At 43.3% G+C, this 17,447-nt stretch overlaps 1 protein-coding gene across 3 annotated transcripts in view; it reads left to right on the plus strand.

The window, feature by feature from the left end:
- Positions 1-17,447, plus strand: part of Abca1 (ATP binding cassette subfamily A member 1) — a 140,970-nt gene that overhangs the window by 90,527 nt on the left and 32,996 nt on the right. For 2 of the 3 annotated variants that reach the window (XM_021261186.2, XM_087184205.1), the window contains 13 exons: positions 414-618; positions 1,697-1,810; positions 3,917-4,088; positions 5,058-5,189; positions 6,358-6,500; positions 6,690-6,827; positions 7,634-7,854; positions 9,169-9,247; positions 10,060-10,262; positions 11,365-11,413; positions 11,603-11,716; positions 14,343-14,491; positions 16,211-16,335. In XM_021261186.2, coding sequence (XP_021116845.1) covers positions 414-618; positions 1,697-1,810; positions 3,917-4,088; positions 5,058-5,189; positions 6,358-6,500; positions 6,690-6,827; positions 7,634-7,854; positions 9,169-9,247; positions 10,060-10,262; positions 11,365-11,413; positions 11,603-11,716; positions 14,343-14,491; positions 16,211-16,335 — 1,844 coding nt within the window. Of the gene's footprint in view, positions 1-413; positions 619-1,696; positions 1,811-3,916; positions 4,089-5,057; positions 5,190-6,357; positions 6,501-6,689; positions 6,828-7,633; positions 7,855-9,068; positions 9,142-9,168; positions 9,248-10,059; positions 10,263-11,364; positions 11,414-11,602; positions 11,717-14,342; positions 14,492-16,210; positions 16,336-17,447 lie in introns of all 3 variants that reach the window. The other variant, XM_004848191.3, reaches the window with a different exon arrangement.

The following is a 17,447-nucleotide window of genomic DNA, read 5'->3' on the forward strand; positions in this document are numbered from 1 at the left end:
CCTGTCCATATCAGCAGCCCCAAGCAGGCTCTTCTGATCATAAATGTTCACTGGTTGAGTAGGAAGCCTGGAAAGACCTTGATGAATGTTAGTATGCACGGGGGAAACAAAGAGGAGACAGGATTGCTGAGCCTTGGAGCATCTTAAGGAGCATAAAATTCTAAAAGTTTTACATGCTGTCATCCATGCATTTTTGAAATTCGTGTGCATAATGAGTGGCTATAAATGGAATCATTTTATATGCTACAGGGGAACCCACTCCCCTAAAGGGAGTCTGTAGATGAATACTTCCGTATCCTATGATCGATCTATTTTACAAATTCAAATTTCTCCAGGTGGAATTTACATTAGAAGTAATAGGAAAATGAGAGAGACCGAGAAATAGCTAAGTGATTTTTGCCTTTTTCTCCCAGAGCCTTCTGTCTCCTGTGGCTTTGGGGTTTGGCTGTGAGTACTTTGCCCTTTTTGAGGAGCAGGGCATTGGGGTGCAGTGGGACAATCTCTTTGAGAGCCCAGTGGAGGAAGATGGCTTCAATCTCACCACGTCGGTCTCCATGATGCTGTTTGATGCCTTCCTCTATGGAGTGATGACATGGTACATCGAGGCTGTCTTTCCAGGTATGCTGAGTTTCCACCCTGCTTTGGCCATCTGCTAGGGAAAGATGATTTCTGGCTGCAGAGCTATCCTGTCTTTGTGCCAGGATACAGAGATCTCTTGAAAGTGGCTTGGGCTTTCCATGGCAAACAAATAAATCAGGAAAAGAGAGCTGATGTTGAAAGTACAATTGTTACCACCACTGTGGCACTTGTTACTTGAGCACTGTCTGCCACACACTGCAGTATTTTATATACTTTGGCTCATTTAGTGTTTAAAAGGATACTCAGAGGTAATTATTGTAACCTGTAGTTTTCAAATAAGAGAGAGTGGTACCTTGGAGAACTTAAGTAACTTGTCTGAGGTCACGAGTGGGAAGTGTTAGTGCTTGGAGGTGAACCCAGTTGGGTTACGCTGAGTCAGTGAGCCAGGAGATTCCTGTCAGTGTTGACTCAGTTCTGTAATTCTGTGTCCCCAGGGAGAGTACCTCTAGGGGAGGTTCTGTTTCCTCATTATAGGTTATGAATAATACAATATATTGGCTCTGAGCTCTTGCCTGTGATTTAAATCAAATTATTATGCAATAAAAATTCATTTCAAAATCTACTTGACCACGTCAAAGATGAACCTGCCCTGGGATAAATTTTTCATACAAGATCTAATTCCAGGAGAGTAAGGTTTAACTCTGTTTGCTTCACCTTGTGGTTCTCCTCTGAGGAGACATATATGAAATGTTTATCACTCCTACCTGAGCTTCCCTCAGTTTCTTCCTTGCAATGAATATTGTTTTGAACCTGAATTCACATTTTAGGTCCTTCATTTACTGACTGTGTGATGTGGGTAGGCTGCTGATCCCTAAGTTTGCTCATCTGTCAAATGGGGATAATGTTGGTTTCAGGGGGCTGCCGGCAGGCCTCAGGGAGGTGCATAATGTACAGTGTACATGGTAGGCTTCGGCAAAGGTAGCCCCCTCTTTCCTTATCTCCATTCCAGTCTGTTCTTTCTGCAAGGATATGTCGAGGAGGGGATAGATCTGGCTGGGTAACCTCAGGGTTACTGGGATGATGCATGGCTTTGATCACACCTTTGCTTTGCTTTCAGGTCAGTATGGAATTCCTAGGCCCTGGTACTTTCCTTGCACCAAGGCCTACTGGTTTGGTGAGGAAAGTGATGAGAAGAGACATCTTGGTTCCAGCCAGAAGGGAGTATCAGAAAGTAAGTGCTGCTGACGCATCCTCCCCTGCAGTTAGTGCTGCTGCCCCATTGACTGTCAGGACAAATGATAGCTCTTGCACTTTAAGAGATTTAAAAGCCACTCTAGAGGCAGAGGAATTATACACATTTGCCCTTTCCAAATTCTCCCTTGCTCTGCGTGTCCAGTGCTATTGACTTGATGGGGAATCATATCTGGATTACCCAGGACCATTTTCTTTGTTTTCTTGGCTTCTTGGAAAGTGTCTTTTGATCATTATACCTTTACCTCCACCCTCTCATGCTAACATGCTCTCCTCACAATCTATCATGAAGAAAAGATCACTGTGAGGCCTTCTGCTTGCCGTGCCTTGGTGATCTGTGACCTGTGTAGGCTGGCACGAAGCAGCTTCCATAGAAGCAGCCTCTATTTCTTAATGTTCTTACCTGTCATTCATGACCAAAGCCCCAACTCTCTCCTGGCTTTTGACTGCAGGTAGGGATGCCCACAGTTTGGGAGAGGTTCTTCTTTCTGGATTCTTCATTCATGTCTTTGCACTCAGTGTGGCTTTCTTCCTAGGTAGTTAATAGATCTTTCTTCTGCTCTATTCTGTGGCCTTCCTCTGTTCGCCACTGGTAAAAGTGTGATGCTCCTTAGCATGGCTCTTGTGCCTAACATTTCACCTCTTCCTGCTGTTTCAACTCTTCTCTTATTCCTCTCTGCATCCTAGTCCTGTTTCAGTCACACACAGCTAGCTGCTCAGATGTCCTGTTCTGCCACATCTCCATACCTTTGACTGTGTTGTTTGCTTTCCTAGGAGAACCTTTTCTCCTGCTCACCAGCCTTCTAACCTCTTCTCACCCTTCAACATCTAGTTCAGCGTTTCCTCCCCAAGAAGCTCTTTAGATTCACCTCCCTGAATTCTGTGGCATATAAAACAAAACAGAAAGACTCCAACCTTTTCATTTTAAAATAATTATAGACTCATAAGAAGTTGCAAAAACAGTTGTGTGAAGGGGTTCCTTCAGACCTTTATTTTGTTTCCCCAGGAGGAAGACCACGTATAACTATAGTATAGTATCAAAACCATGAAACTGACACTGGTACACTTCACAGACCGTCATATTCCTTCAGATGCTACCTGCGCTCATTCGTGTGTGTGTCTGTGTGTCTATTTAGATCTGTTCATGTCTAGCATATCATTCTACCACATGTATAGATTTATGTAGCCACTGAGTCCATTGAGATGCAGAACTTTTCCCTCCCCACAAAGCTCCCTCATGCCACTGTTTAATAATTACAGCCATCTCCTTTCTTTTTTTTTTTGTTTTTTTGTTTTTTTGGTACCAGGAATCGAACTTGGGTCCTTGTGCTTTTGAGATAGGCGGTGTAACCACTGAGCTAAATCCCTGGCCTGCCACCTCCTTTCTTTCCTACTGCCCGACATGGGTTAACCACTCATCTGTTCCCCATTTCTGTAGTTTTGCCTTTTCTCAGTGTTGTGATAATGGAACCAAATAGTAGGTAACTTTTTCTTACTGGCTTTTTTTCACTCAGTTCCTTTGAGGTCCATCCAAATCATGGTGTGTACCGACAGTTTCTTCCTTTTCCTTGCTGGGCAGTATTCCATGGTATGGATGTACCATAGTGCCTGGGCATTTTTTACAAGTGTTTTTATTTTATTTATTTATTTATTTATTTTGGTACCAGGGATCGAACTCAGGACTCTTGGCTTGTGAGGCAGGCGGTGGAATCACTGAGCTAACTCCCCGGCTCTAGTCGTGTTTTTTTGGTAACGGGGATCGAACTCGGACCTTGCGCTTTTGAGGCAGGCGCCAGAACCACTGAGCTAAATCCTCGGCCCTCCTAGACGTGTTTTTAAAACAGCTGTTACTATCTTATATCTTAGTTGTGTTTCAGTTCTCCTTCAATTTACTTGAAAGCTCTTTTGTCATTTAATTCCTGTGCCCAAGTAGACCCTAAATAAATATTTAAAGCTTCCTCCTTGTCTACAAAACCAAAGTGGGGTGGCCAGAAGTAATACCTGAGAGTCTAAGTGCACCCCTTTTGTTTATACCTTGATCCTCAGTATTTGCTGTGGGTTCACCCTGGCTCCTTTCTTTTCTCAGTCTGCATGGAAGAGGAACCCACCCACCTGAAGCTGGGCGTGTCTATTCAGAACCTGGTGAAGGTTTATCGAGATGGCATGAAAGTGGCTGTTGATGGCCTGGCACTGAATTTTTACGAAGGCCAGATCACTTCCTTCCTAGGCCACAACGGAGCAGGAAAGACAACTACCATGTAAGAAGAGGGTGTGACCCCGACGGAATCCACCCCAGAGAGGGTCTCCAGTATACTTAGGAATTCATACTTAAGGAAATAGAGTTGTCCCCTGAGGCCAGAGTGGCGCACATGAGGAGGTAATGAGTATAGACATATCCTCTGGTCATGGCGTGCTTTCCAAGTGCTAGTTTTTGCTAAAATAAGCTGGGGACTTTTACTGATTTCTCCTTGTACTTTTAGAATTCTGCAGTGTTCTTAGAACCCGAGGCCATCACAGCTCTGAGAAAGGGTACCCTTTAGGGCTGGTTTGATCAGAAGTGTGAAGCAAGACTCTGGAAGGAAAAAAAGATTAGCTGTGTTGCAAAGAGATGGCCAATTGCAGGAACCCTGGCATGTCTCTAGGCAGATGTGAGAAGCACCTGAGTAGTTGGCTCCAATTTCCTCCCTGGGGCCCTTGAGGATCTTATGGTTGGCAGCTTTAGAAAGGAGCAAGGGACATAAAACACCAGTGTTAGCCTTAGTGATTTTCAAAGTGTGGTCCCTTAGCCAATCCAGAGGGTAGATCTTTGGAAGTGACATTCTTTTCTTTTCTTAGTTTTAAAATATAAAATCAATATATTATGAACATTGCTGGGTATTTTTAAACACACTAAAAGCCCATACCATCTACTACAAACATTTTTATATTTGAATAATTCGTTCTGGTCTGTTCATTTTTCATGGGACATAATGTTAGGCATACAAAATACAAGCTTTAAAGTGCACTTTACACTGCATATTGGAAGCTTTATGTTTCAAATGCTCATACTAAAATTGCCATGTCAGACACTTAGGCTCAATCCTAGTTATTCACTAAAACAAAAGACTTTTCTTGTGGGACTCTATTAGAGTCCTTTGTAAAGGAATCGGGGTGGGGGCTGGTAGCCTCTGCTCTCCCCTTCCTGGCTCTGCACTCCTGACTCCTGTACTTGTTAATTTTGTCCTCAGGTCCATCCTGACTGGGTTGTTCCCTCCTACCTCGGGCACTGCCTACATCCTAGGGAAAGACATTCGCTCAGAGTTGAGCACCATCCGGCAGAACCTGGGGGTCTGTCCCCAGCATAATGTACTATTTGACATGTGAGTACCGGCAGCACATGGAGAAAAGCAGCCCTTTTTTGGATGTGGGAATCCTGGAGTTATGGATAGAATGGCACTTAAGCATTTTACCTCTTTTAGGGGTGGTGGATCTTCCCTCCCTGGACACCTTGAAACATGATTGTTCTTTGATTTGGGGGAGAGTGGGAGGTGAGTTGTAGGATGGGAGAGCTTAGATCAGCTTAGCTGGCTTAGGGGTTGGGAAACAGTGCTGTCCTTCACTGTTGTTTTAGAGGACTCCACTGTCCTTTGCCCTGAGACCTGTTGCAGTACCCTCAGACCTGGCAGGGCCTCAGGGGACATGGTATGATGGGCCTCTGTTCCCTGCTCGAGACATTTCCTCCCATTGAGATTGTCTTATCAGCTAAGAGGGCCCCCAAGAGAAAGGAGGAGCAGAGAAAGACCTGAGCTCTGTGACAGGGGGAAAAGCCTTTCTTCATTGTGGGCCCCATTTGCCTCTTACCTAAAGTAAGCACCTGGGGCTCCTGGGCTCCTAGGGGTTTCCCTTCTCTGAGCCTGAGGTCCATTTAGCTTTTAAGGAGGCTGTTCCAGATTAGTGCTAAGATGATGGGACTTTCTAGTGAGCCCGTTGAGGACCTGAAATTTAAAGTTTCAACCACTTGTTGTCTGGTGGCCAGGCTTGCTGGGAATAGGTTGTAAATGATCTGTTACATTTCTGTTTTTATTTCCTGAGTGGCTCATGTTGTTGCTCATTGTGGTTCTTACTTGAACCCTACCAATGTTTTAGAAATTGATAAAGTTGGGCCAGGGATTTAGCTCAGTGGCACCCTGCATGCCTCATAAGCTTAAGGTCCTGAGTTCGATCCTCAGTACCAGAAAAGCAAAGAAAGGAAGAAAGAAAGAAAGAAAGAAAGCAGGAAGGAAGGAAGGAAAGAAAAAGAAAGAAAGAAAGAAAGAAAGCAAGAAGGCAGGCAGGCAGGCAGGAAGGAAGGAAAGAAAAAGAAAGAAAGAAAGAAAGAAAAGAAAGAAAGAAAGAAAGAAAAGAAAAAATAAGTTTTGTTGTTTCTTTTTAAAGGTAGCAGTGGGGTGGTGGAGAAGATGTGCCCATTCTCTTCTGTTCTGGGCCAGGAGGCACTATGTTCTGATGCATCCTGCAGGGCCCAGAGCTGACCTGCTCCCCTGTCCCCAGGCTGACTGTCGAAGAACACATCTGGTTCTATGCCTGCCTAAAGGGCCTCTCAGAGAAGCGTGTGAGAGCAGAGATGGAGCAGATGGCCCTGGATGTTGGTTTGCCACCTAGCAAACTAAAAAGCAAAACAAGTCAGCTGTCTGGTGAGGCTCTGAGCGCCATCCCCATTTTCCTTCCCCTCCTCTTCCAACTGTATACACTGAGGAAAATCCCAGGCTGGGTTGGAGAGTAAAAGAAACTTGCCTCTGTCTCTGTTGTTAGGTGGATGCCTCCATTTGTCTCACAACCTCTGTCTTCACTCACTATCTGGGGCCTGTTTCTCCTTTTTGTAGGTGGAATGCAGAGAAAGCTGTCTGTGGCCTTGGCCTTTGTAGGGGGATCCAAGGTTGTCATTCTAGATGAGCCTACAGCTGGTGTGGACCCTTATTCCCGCAGGGGAATCTGGGAGCTGTTGCTGAAATACCGACAAGGTAACTGATATGTGCTTATTCTGAGTTGTGGACTGGGGGAGAGAGAGCTTTGAGGAGTAAGGCTGTGTCTGTCTCATGGCTATTCTTGCTAGGGCAACAGAATTGCTTCTCAAGGGAAATGTGGAACTTCTTCTCATAAAGCTCAGTAACTCCTCATGATATGGAAGTGTATTATAAGACACTGAAAGCTTACACTTCATTACCCAGAGGCCTCCAAGAGCAGAAATCACCCAGACTTTCATATATGTGTTATTATGTTACCTTGATATTGAGATGCTTGAGAGTAGAGGTGGTGTCTTTATTCATCACTTTTGTCTCTAACTTGTGGCACTAAATTTATGTTTGTTGAAAGTATGGATGAATAAATGAACAGAGAATGAGAAACGTACAGAAACAGAATTGTCAGTCTGCATGGAGCTATGTTGTGCTGTGCTGTGGGGGGCACAGGCTTTGGAGCCAGCTCCAGCTGAGCCTGAGACTTGGGAAAGTCTTAACTTGCCTCAGTTTCCTTACCTATAACAATAGTGGTACTCCCTCATAGAGGCTTAAATTAACTGACAGTGCATGTAAACCACCCAGTACATGCCCAGCATGTAGCCAGTTCCCAGATAAATAGTGCTTTTCTTTCTATGACGATGCAATAGCTGTCTCCTAAGCTTTGCCCTCCTACAGGTCATAGCCTCACAGGTTGAAGGCAACTCCCAGATCTTCCTTGAATGCTCACCCCTGCTATTATCTCTGTAGTCCTTGCCACTGTGATCAGTGAGCACTCCTCTGTCTCACATCTTTGTATCTGTGCCCGGCAGGCCGCACGATTATTCTCTCCACCCACCACATGGATGAAGCGGACATCCTGGGGGACAGGATTGCCATCATTTCCCATGGGAAGCTGTGCTGTGTGGGCTCCTCCCTGTTTCTGAAGAACCAGCTGGGAACAGGCTACTACCTGACCCTGGTTAAGAAAGATGTGGAATCCTCCCTCAGTTCCTGCAGAAATAGCAGCAGCACTGTGTCGTACCTGAAGAAGGTGAGCTGTGGTCTCAGTACTAGGCTGGCATAGGGTCCAGACAATCAGGACTTGCTGACTGTGGATGGCTCGTCCACTTCTGCACCCTTCTGCTGAGTTGTGGCTGCCATGTCCCTGCTCTTTGATCGCTGTAGAGTCACATCTTCCCCCCCATGGAAAGCTCAGGAGCCCTCTGTTCCGTTGCACTAGTTCTGGTGAATCCTCTTTCCTTTTTCCTATGGAAATACAGTAAGTGATGGTGAAGGGCCTTTGAGGGCTTTATTATGTCAAAGAAGAGAGACTTGCCAAGAGGTAAGAGCCTTGGCTACAAAATGCCCTTCCATTCCCACTCATTACATTTAAATCTCATTGACCTTAACTTTTAAACTACAAAATATCTAATATTTATTAAATACTGATTTTATGCCACACAGATTCTGGATGTAGAAGAAAAGAATGTAATAGTTCATTTTTGGTTTCATTTTACAATTTTTTTTACATCTATTATCTCAAAGTACAGAGCACTCCTGGGAAGGCAATATCAAAATTATTGTTCCAGATGAGGGAAATGAGGCTTGTAGGAATTTGGTTCCTTATTCAAGGCCACCCAGCAAGTAAGTAATAGGTGGGACCAGAACCCAATAAGCAGATATGCTTTTCTCTGTACAGGAGATTTATTTGTGTGTTGAAACCAGTGATATTTGGTGCATTTCCATGCTAACCTTGAACTCCCCATCTGCTTATTTATCTTTTAATTAGCACTTCCCTACTCAAGTGTGGTCTGAGAAGCAGCAGCACCAGGATTCCTATGGCACTAGTTAGAAATACAGCATCTGGGACCCAATTGAGACCTACTGGGTCAGAATCTGCATTTTAATAAGGTCCTTGACTGATGGGGCATACATTAAAGCTTAGGAAGCTTTGAACTGGACCAGTAGCCAGATAAATTCCATGCCTGGGATTCTTGGTGAAGGCCCCCTTGCAGCTGGCAGGCCACAGTTATGCTGCCAGCTCTGCTTCCTGACCTCTTGGCCCAGGAAGCAGGGCTGTCTACACAACACACAGTTCAGATAGAGGCCTCTGAAGCCTGGCTGCTAACTGCATGTGTCCCAGGACAAGCTTTTTGCTCCAGATTTTACACGGCGGAGCTTCTTGGAAGTCCTCCCCGTCGAAGGTGGTGGCGGCTCTACCTTGCCTGCTCCCTGACCCATTTTCACCTCCTTCTTTGCCATCAGGAGGACAGTGTTTCTCAGAGCAGTTCTGATGCTGGCCTGGGCAGCGACCATGAAAGTGACACACTGACCATCGGTAAGGACTCTGGGGTTTCTTATTCAGGTGGAGCCTGAGCTTCCGCCAGCTGGGCAGAGTGGAGGCAGAGGAGGAGAGGTGCAGAGGCTGGTGGCGCTGACTCAAGGTTTGCTGCTGGGCTGGGCTGGGTGGCTATGGGAATGGATACAGCTTGGTGGTGGGATGGCCTAACACTTGCTGGGGAGCCTGGGGCTTGGTCTGGGAACTGACAGGGCTGTGCCTCAGAGAACTGAAATGATTGGGCAAAGAATCCCTTAGGGGACTGGATCTGGCTGGATACTGGACAAGTTGAGGGCCAACTCAGTGGGCAGGGACTTGAGCTCAGTATACAAGGTGATAGGAGCCCAGAAATTAAGGAAGAACTTTCCACATTTTCCTCAGGCACTGCATTTGGGAGACCAGTGTCACTAGCAGCATATGAGATGGAAATGTTGACTGTGGCTATCTCTGCCCAGTCCCAACAGTTGGCTTTTTCCAGGAAGATTTCTGTTCCTATGAACTGTTTGATTAGCCCTCTATTAACATAAAATAGAAGGCAGCTGCCTTTGAAAGTTTAAGAAGGAGTGGTTTCTTTGCTTAAGTTTTTCATTGAAGAGTCCTAAGGCATAGGCAATGGACACCAGCCTTTCAATCTCAACAAGTCATGTATCTAACCCTCCATCATACACTGAGTACCCACACTGTGCCTGGATTTGGTGATACAAAGGTGACTGAGATACAGTCCTTGCCCTTCCTCCACCTCCCCAGAATTATCTGGTCAGAGATGCACTTGTGGAATGGCTAAAACATCTGGGACAATGTGGTGTATAAGTATTGGGCTTCTGAGGAGTAGGGAAAGGGGGAAGGCAGGAAATGGCTGGCCTTTACTGTGTGGCCTCTTAAGATGACTGAGCCATCTTTGCACTCTGGTCCCTGCAGATGTCTCTGCTATCTCCAACCTCATCAGGAAGCATGTGTCTGAAGCCCGGCTGGTGGAAGACATTGGACATGAGCTGACCTATGTGCTGCCCTATGAAGCTGCAAAGGAGGGAGCCTTTGTGGAACTCTTCCATGAGATTGATGACCGGCTTTCAGATCTGGGCATCTCCAGTTATGGCATCTCAGAGACTACCCTGGAAGAAGTAAGTTAAGTGCCAGAGTGTCAGAATATAACAGGCTTGACGATCTCTAGCCACCGACAGCCTACAATGGGAACAGGATTACTCTGCCGGTCCCTGAGCTTTTAGGTCATCAACATCTGGGTAATGTTGGCCCTGATGAACCTCTAAGGTCACAGTGAGAGATAGCAAGAAAGAAGTATTAGGACTGGTGTGGTTGTATCATGGCCAAGTATCAACTAGACTCTCATCCATAAGAAATGACCAACATGTATAAATTGTCTACTAGGACCAGGTGATGAGCTTGATGTTTTCAGTGGTTTGTTTTGTTTTAATCATTGTAATCTTGTTTAATCCTCATAACAAGATGAAAGAATGAATAGTCAGAGATATTGAACTGTGATTTAGAATCAGGTTTTGAGGCTTCAAAGCCCATGTTCTCTGTAGGATGCAGCAGTACTTCCCTTTCACAGATCTTGAGGGCTGAAAGGAATATGAAAGTTGTCTGGTCTTGTGGTCCTCAGGCTGTATTGTGCAGCGCAGTCACATGGGGATATTCCTGACAATAGAAGTTCTAAGGCTCAGCTCTCATGCCTTTGACTCAGGATTTCTGGTGGAAGGCCTTGAAGTCTGTACTTCCATTGCATGCTTCCTACACAGTGGCCAAAGACTAATTTGGAAATCGTCAGTCTCATTCAGATTCTCTTTTGATGTTTAAATCTTTGCCATAATGTTTCTGGTGTTGAGGAACCTGTTCCCCTCCTAACCATTCTGTCTTGGATTGTTTATCACAGTGCTATCCTACTCAAATACTGGGGACACACACCTGAAAGAAGACACTTGACTCATTCCCTGTAGGTTCAGAACAAATTTTTCTGCTGCAGCGTCCTCATGTCTTAGCTTCATTTTGAAAATGGTTGTCTGGACTGATAGCTCTCACCCCTAAGGAAACATTTTCTGGCAAAAATTGCTTCTGTTCTGAGTGACTTGGATAGTGTTGTTATTAATAAATGTGGCTTCCAGCTTGTCTTAAGGGCTAACATGCAGCTAAATAAATAATGCAGTCAAGATAGTGATGGCTTCTGTTGTAATATTGGTGCTTATATTGTTACCTGCTATTTTTCAGATATTCCTCAAAGTGGCTGAAGAGAGTGGGGTGGATGCTGAGACCTCAGGTAACCCTTCTTGGGGGAGCTGGCTGTACCCTGGATAGTGCCTCCTTCAGGCTGTTTCAGCTCGCTAGTGTCATGCCTTCCTCTGAATTGTTCAGTGCAATATCCTTTTTAATGAGATTGTTGCAGATGGAGAAGGTTTGTTTTATTACAAATAAAATAAAATGTGAGATTCCTTCCTTTTGCTTCCAGATGGTACCTTGCCAGCAAGGCGAAATAGACGAGCCTTTGGAGACAAGCAGAGCTGTCTTCGCCCATTCACCGAAGATGATGCTATTGATCCAAATGATTCTGACCTAGACCCAGGTTTGGATGGGAAATGTCTGTGTTCTATTGTTTGAACGTGAACTTCCCTTTTATGTTCTTCTCAGCTCTTTTCTTTTGATGGTGTTTTAGCCAAGATGATAGGTCCCTGCAGCATCCAAAGAAATAAAAAAATGAGGAAGGCCACTTTTCCTTTTCCAGCATTGCATGTATGATCCAACCTGAAAGAGCCCACCTCCATTACTTCCTTCATTTAACTGAGCTCTCTGTCTTAAGATACACATAAAAGATGGCACCTCAACCCTCTAAACCCATTTATTTATTGCCTTTTCTGTAAGGTCCTAGTTTTTGTATACATCAGGTATTGAATTGTTGAATTGATATTCCTTGAATGGATGAGTGATTTTTTTAAAGAGTCACACAGGGGAATTTGCTTTCAGAGTTGATTGTACCCTTAAACATAGACATTTTGGATGACTATATCCTTGTGTGTTTGACTCAGGAGGTAAGAAATGAAACAAATCTGATGTCAGAGGACCTCAGTTAGCAATCATTAATTTAAGACAAAGATTTCTGTATAATTTTTAGGAACAGAAAACTTCCAATCCTTGGTCATTTGAGCATGTGGTTCTTATGTTCTCCTTGATTTCATAAATTGTCAGCACTTAGGTCATTTGAAATGTCTCAGCTGTTTACCAAAAATATGCAAGATGGGAGACTAATTGCCATTGCATGTTTATAAATGGCAGCCTACATACATGGCCTGTTTCATAGAATAGTTTGTAAGAAATCAATGCTGATTGGGCTTCAACTTGCCAAAGATTAAAACTAGACCTATATCTCTCACCATGCACTAAACTAAAATCAAAATGGATTAAAGATCTAAATATTGAAATAGAAACTCTGAACCAGTTGGAAGAGAGGTTAGGTAGAACCCTTGAAGACATGGGTGTAGGAAAAGATTTTATGAACAAAACCTCAGTTGCCCGTGAACTAGCACAAACAGTCAACAAGTGAGATCTCTTCTTATTAAAAGGCTTCTGCACAGCAAGAGAAACCACCAGCAGTGTGAAGAGACAACCCACAATGTGGGAAAAAACCTTCACCTGCTCTTCCTCGGAAGAGGAAGTCTACTATCTCGAATCTATAAAGAACTTAAAAAGATCAGACCTCCCAGATTTAAAGACTCAGTCCAAAAATGGGCATCTGAAATGAACAGACATTTCTCAGACAAAGAAGTAGAAATAGCAAATAAATACATGAAAAAATGTTCAACATCACTGGTCATTCGAGAGATGCAAATGAAAACAATGCTGAGATTCCACCTCACTCCAGAAAGAATGGCTGCTATCATGAAATCAACCAATAAGAAATGCTGGCGGGGCTGTGGGGAAAGAGGAACCCTGCTCCACTGCTGGTGGGAGTGTAGACTGGTGCAACCACTGTGGAAATCAATGTGGAGATATCGCAAAGAACTAGGACTGAAAGTCCCATTTGACCCCATTATTCCACTATTGGGGATCTTCCCCAAAGAATTAAAAGAATCATACCACAGTGATATCTGTGTGCCCATGTTCATAGTAGCACAGTTTGTGATAGCTAAAACTTGGAAACAGCCCAAATGCCCATCAACTGGAGACTGGATAAAGAAGATGTGGTGTTTTTTATAAAATGGAGTACTACTTAGCCATAAAAAAGGAGAAATTAGAGACATTTATAGCTAAGTGGATGCACACTGAGGCGATACTCTTAAGTGAAATAAATAGGACACACATGTATAAATACCAAATAGTTTCTCTGGTGTGAGAAACTGAAAGTGTAAATAAGGACTAAAATGTATAATAGGTAAGGTGAAATAGGAAGAAAAGGGGCAAAGGGGAAGGAAGTGGGAGGGCTAGGGGAAAGGATAGAAAGGAATGGGATTAATATGAGAAAATGGAAAAATAGGAACAAAATCTTTGTAAATAGGGAGGACTGGAGGGGTTGAAGGGAGGGCTGGGCAAGGGTGAAAAATAAGAACCAAGAGAGATTATGTAAAGGTGCAAATTTCCACTGATGAATGTCATTATATTGTATACCTAAAATGTACCAATGATTAGAATGAATAATCGATAATGTAAAATAGGAAGAAAAGGTCCAAAGGGGTGGGGGTAGTGGGAGGGGCAGGGGAAAGGAAAAATGATGAGAAATGGACAAAATGGAAATAAAGTCTTTGTAAATAGGGAAAGGTGGAGGGGTGAAGGGAGGGCTAGGAATGGGGGGAAAATAAGAACCAAGATGCATTATGTAAAGGTACAATTCCCAATGAGAAATGTAATTGTGCTGTATACCTACAATGTACCAATAAAAGTATAGATAAATGTTAAAAAAAAAAGAAATCAATGCTGGCTTGATTCAAGCAATAATGCCCAGTGATAAGTGAACACGTATCTTAAGTTGTCTCAAGGCATCTTAATTTTATGCTCTCATCAGACAAGGACTAAAAGGCAGAAAATGCTACTCTTGGACATTTTCTTGGATTTGCCATGCAAAACCTTTCACTTCTGAGGTATACTTTTAGCTTCAAACTTAAGCTTCCAAGATGTTGCTGAAGATAGAAGAGAAAGGAGCATCATCAAATCAAAAATACCTACAATAACAGGTGATCTTTAATGCTGTCTTCTTGCAGAATCCAGAGAGACAGATCTGCTCAGTGGGATGGATGGCAAAGGCTCCTACCAGGTGAAGGGCTGGAAACTCGTACAACAGCAGTTTGTAGCCCTTTTGTGGAAGAGGCTGCTGATTGCCAGACGGAGTAGAAAAGGATTCTTTGCTCAGGTGAAATATCCTAGTCTCTGGCTCCATGGGGTAAAGGTGTTGTAGCCTCTCTGATCAGTGAAAGCAGGACAGCACTGAAGTTAAGATATCAAGGGTGGAGCTAGACCCTCTGTATTTCCATCCCAGTTCTACTTCTTGCCAATCACTTATGTTCTGGCAAATGACTTCTCTGTGCAGTTTCCTTATCTGAAAAAGTAGGGATAATAATATGGCAAAAAGATATTATGAGGGGGCTGGGGATTTTGCTCAGTGGTTCTGCCGCCTGCCTTGCAAGCGCAAGGACCTGAGTTCGATCCCTGGTACCAAAAAACAAAACAAAACAAAAAACAACAACAAAAAAAGATATTATGAGGATAAAAATGAATAAAGGGCTTACAATTCTGACATTAGAGGATGAAGTTTAGGAAAACAGATTGGGCAAATTCAACTCTCATAACATGAGGGATCTTAATACTGAGATGCACTTGACATATGAACTTAATTAGAAACACGATTGTTCCCTACATTGGTTTTGACTCAGATAGATAGTTAAGATATCCAGAGAGATCAAAATATAACTGGCAAACAAGTAAGACTCACTACACTAATACCTACATGTCAGAGTCTGCATGCTAACTTGCTTATTAGTGAGGAGTTAAAACTACTTCACTCTATAAAATCAAGAAATGTAGAGAAATATCTGTAGAGTCTTCCCTACAGACATTTTGAGTAAAGCTAGGAGCATGAGTTGGGAGCATGCAGACCTGGATTTGAAATCTGGTTCTGTTATTTACTGGCTGTGTAACCACAAACAAGTTACTTATTCACTCTGATCCTTAGTTACCTAATTTTTGGATGGTGATAATTAAATAAAAACTAAAAAATAGAGTAGTAATGATAATTCAATGAGATAATTCTCATTATAGTATTTTCCCATAGAAATATTCAGTCAGTGATAATTATCACGTTGAAACCAAATAATACTAGAGACAGGGATATCATTTGAATCTTTAAATTTGTAAAGGATAGATTTCTCAGCATAAAGTAGAAAATTCTTTGGGTTTTCTTGTAAACTATGTATAAGTCATTACAGAAAATATATGTAGAACATTTGAGGATTTAGGTGATTATGCTTTTTGATTTGATCATGGTAGACATTGACTGTCATGGCTTCTAATGGGAGCCACTGCTGTAGAATTTCATGGGTGTGGGATCTGCATCAGTTATCAATCCTAAATCCTCAGATTATAGATGAGAAAACTGAGGCAAGATGGGGAAGTGATATCACAGGAACGACTTACAGTAGTCACAGAACCAGGATTTGGGTTTTCTGGCTACTGGTCCAGGGCTTGTTCTCTCAACCTTCTTCTATGTCGAGCTGAGTTTGGAGTCCAGTGTGGTCATTCTCAATCTTCAAGGGGAACAAGGGGAGAATCTAGCATTCTCAACCATTCTGACATAAGTTCTTTATTCTCTGAAGTTCCTAGCTTAATGCCTCTGCAAGGTGATGATACTCTCTTACCTCATACTGCCAGTATCCAAAAATGCCCTAGAGGACAGATATTTAGTTTTCAGGCTCTGTTGCTTCCCATCTGCCAAGGATATCTTGGTGGTACTCAGCTACAGGCCTGGTATGCCTCATTCCTATGCTGGCTGATCTTTCAGGGGCTTGGCCCTTGGCTTTCTTTCTGATACTCATCTTTTTCTGCTACCTTCCTTTCCCCCACTGCCTGTTTATAGATTGTCCTGCCAGCTGTGTTTGTCTGTATTGCCCTGGTGTTCAGCCTGATTGTGCCACCCTTTGGCAAGTATCCCAGCCTGGAGCTTCAGCCCTGGATGTACGACGAGCAGTATACGTTTGTCAGGTATGTGTTTGCTTCTCTGTACCCAAGGGGAGAGGAACATTGAGCTAACTGAGGGTGTACACTAAGCTGAGAGCCAAGGGAATGAACTCAGGAATTTCACCATGGAATGGATTTCAGTGGCTGTGGCTCAGGTACCTAATGCAAGCCACTACAGCATACAAAGAACAGCAGTGAACTAACCATGAAATAATAGCCTGGTGCTCTGTTGGGCATTTTAGCCCCACTGTTGTGGTCAGGAACAACTGTATATGTGTTTAGGCAAAATAATCTGCTCTCACTGAAATCTACGACTAAGTTATAAAATATTTGCTTTTTAGAGCTATGATTTAATTTTGTAATCAAGCCACAGGGCTTCCGTCTACTATCAAAATATAGAAGTCCCAGGTTCTTGTTTTCTGCACTGTACAGTTCATGTAATCCTTCTCTACTCTTTTTATGCTTGGGATATTACCTAGTGTTCATCTTTAGACAAGAATATTTCCTATTCCATAACAATCATATGCATGAAACGAAAGGTCAAATGAATTTCTGTATCTCATTTGGCAAGAATTCTGTAGGATTTGTAGGCCTGTAGATGGGGGAAATATATCAGTGACCTAAAGAGATGCTCTATTAGTCACTTTTCTGTCACTGGGACACAGTACACTCATAGCATAAAGGAGAAGTTTAATTTAGTTCATGGTTTGTGGGGATTCAGTCCATAGTCAGCTGGCTCTAAGACAGGAATATCATGGAGGAAGTGTGTGGCAGAGTAAAGTTGCTTAGTTTACGGCAGTAGGGAGCAGAGCAGGGGATAGCTTTGGCCATGCCTCCTAGACACACCCAAGAATGGGCTCTACTAATCTGCTAGATGTTTCTGAATCCAATGAAGTTGACACATCACAGATGCTTTACAAAAGAAAAAATACAATATGTACAAAGATGTAAACTAGTTTCTTTTTCTCTAACCCATGCTTTCTTCTTCTCCTCCTTCTTCTTTTTTTTGATACTGGGGATCAAACTCAGGACCTTGCACTTGCGAGGCAGGTGACCAAACAACTGAGCTAAATCCCTAGCCCCGCTTTCTTCTTTCATAGTTCAGGTTTACTTGATTCTTTCCCATCCCAGCTGCT

The sequence above is a fragment of the Heterocephalus glaber genome, unplaced genomic scaffold (genome assembly GCF_053883595.1).
Source record: "Heterocephalus glaber isolate CG9 unplaced genomic scaffold, H.glaber_assembly_v1.0 deba00001481, whole genome shotgun sequence".
Taxonomy (NCBI): Eukaryota; Metazoa; Chordata; class Mammalia; order Rodentia; family Bathyergidae; genus Heterocephalus; species Heterocephalus glaber.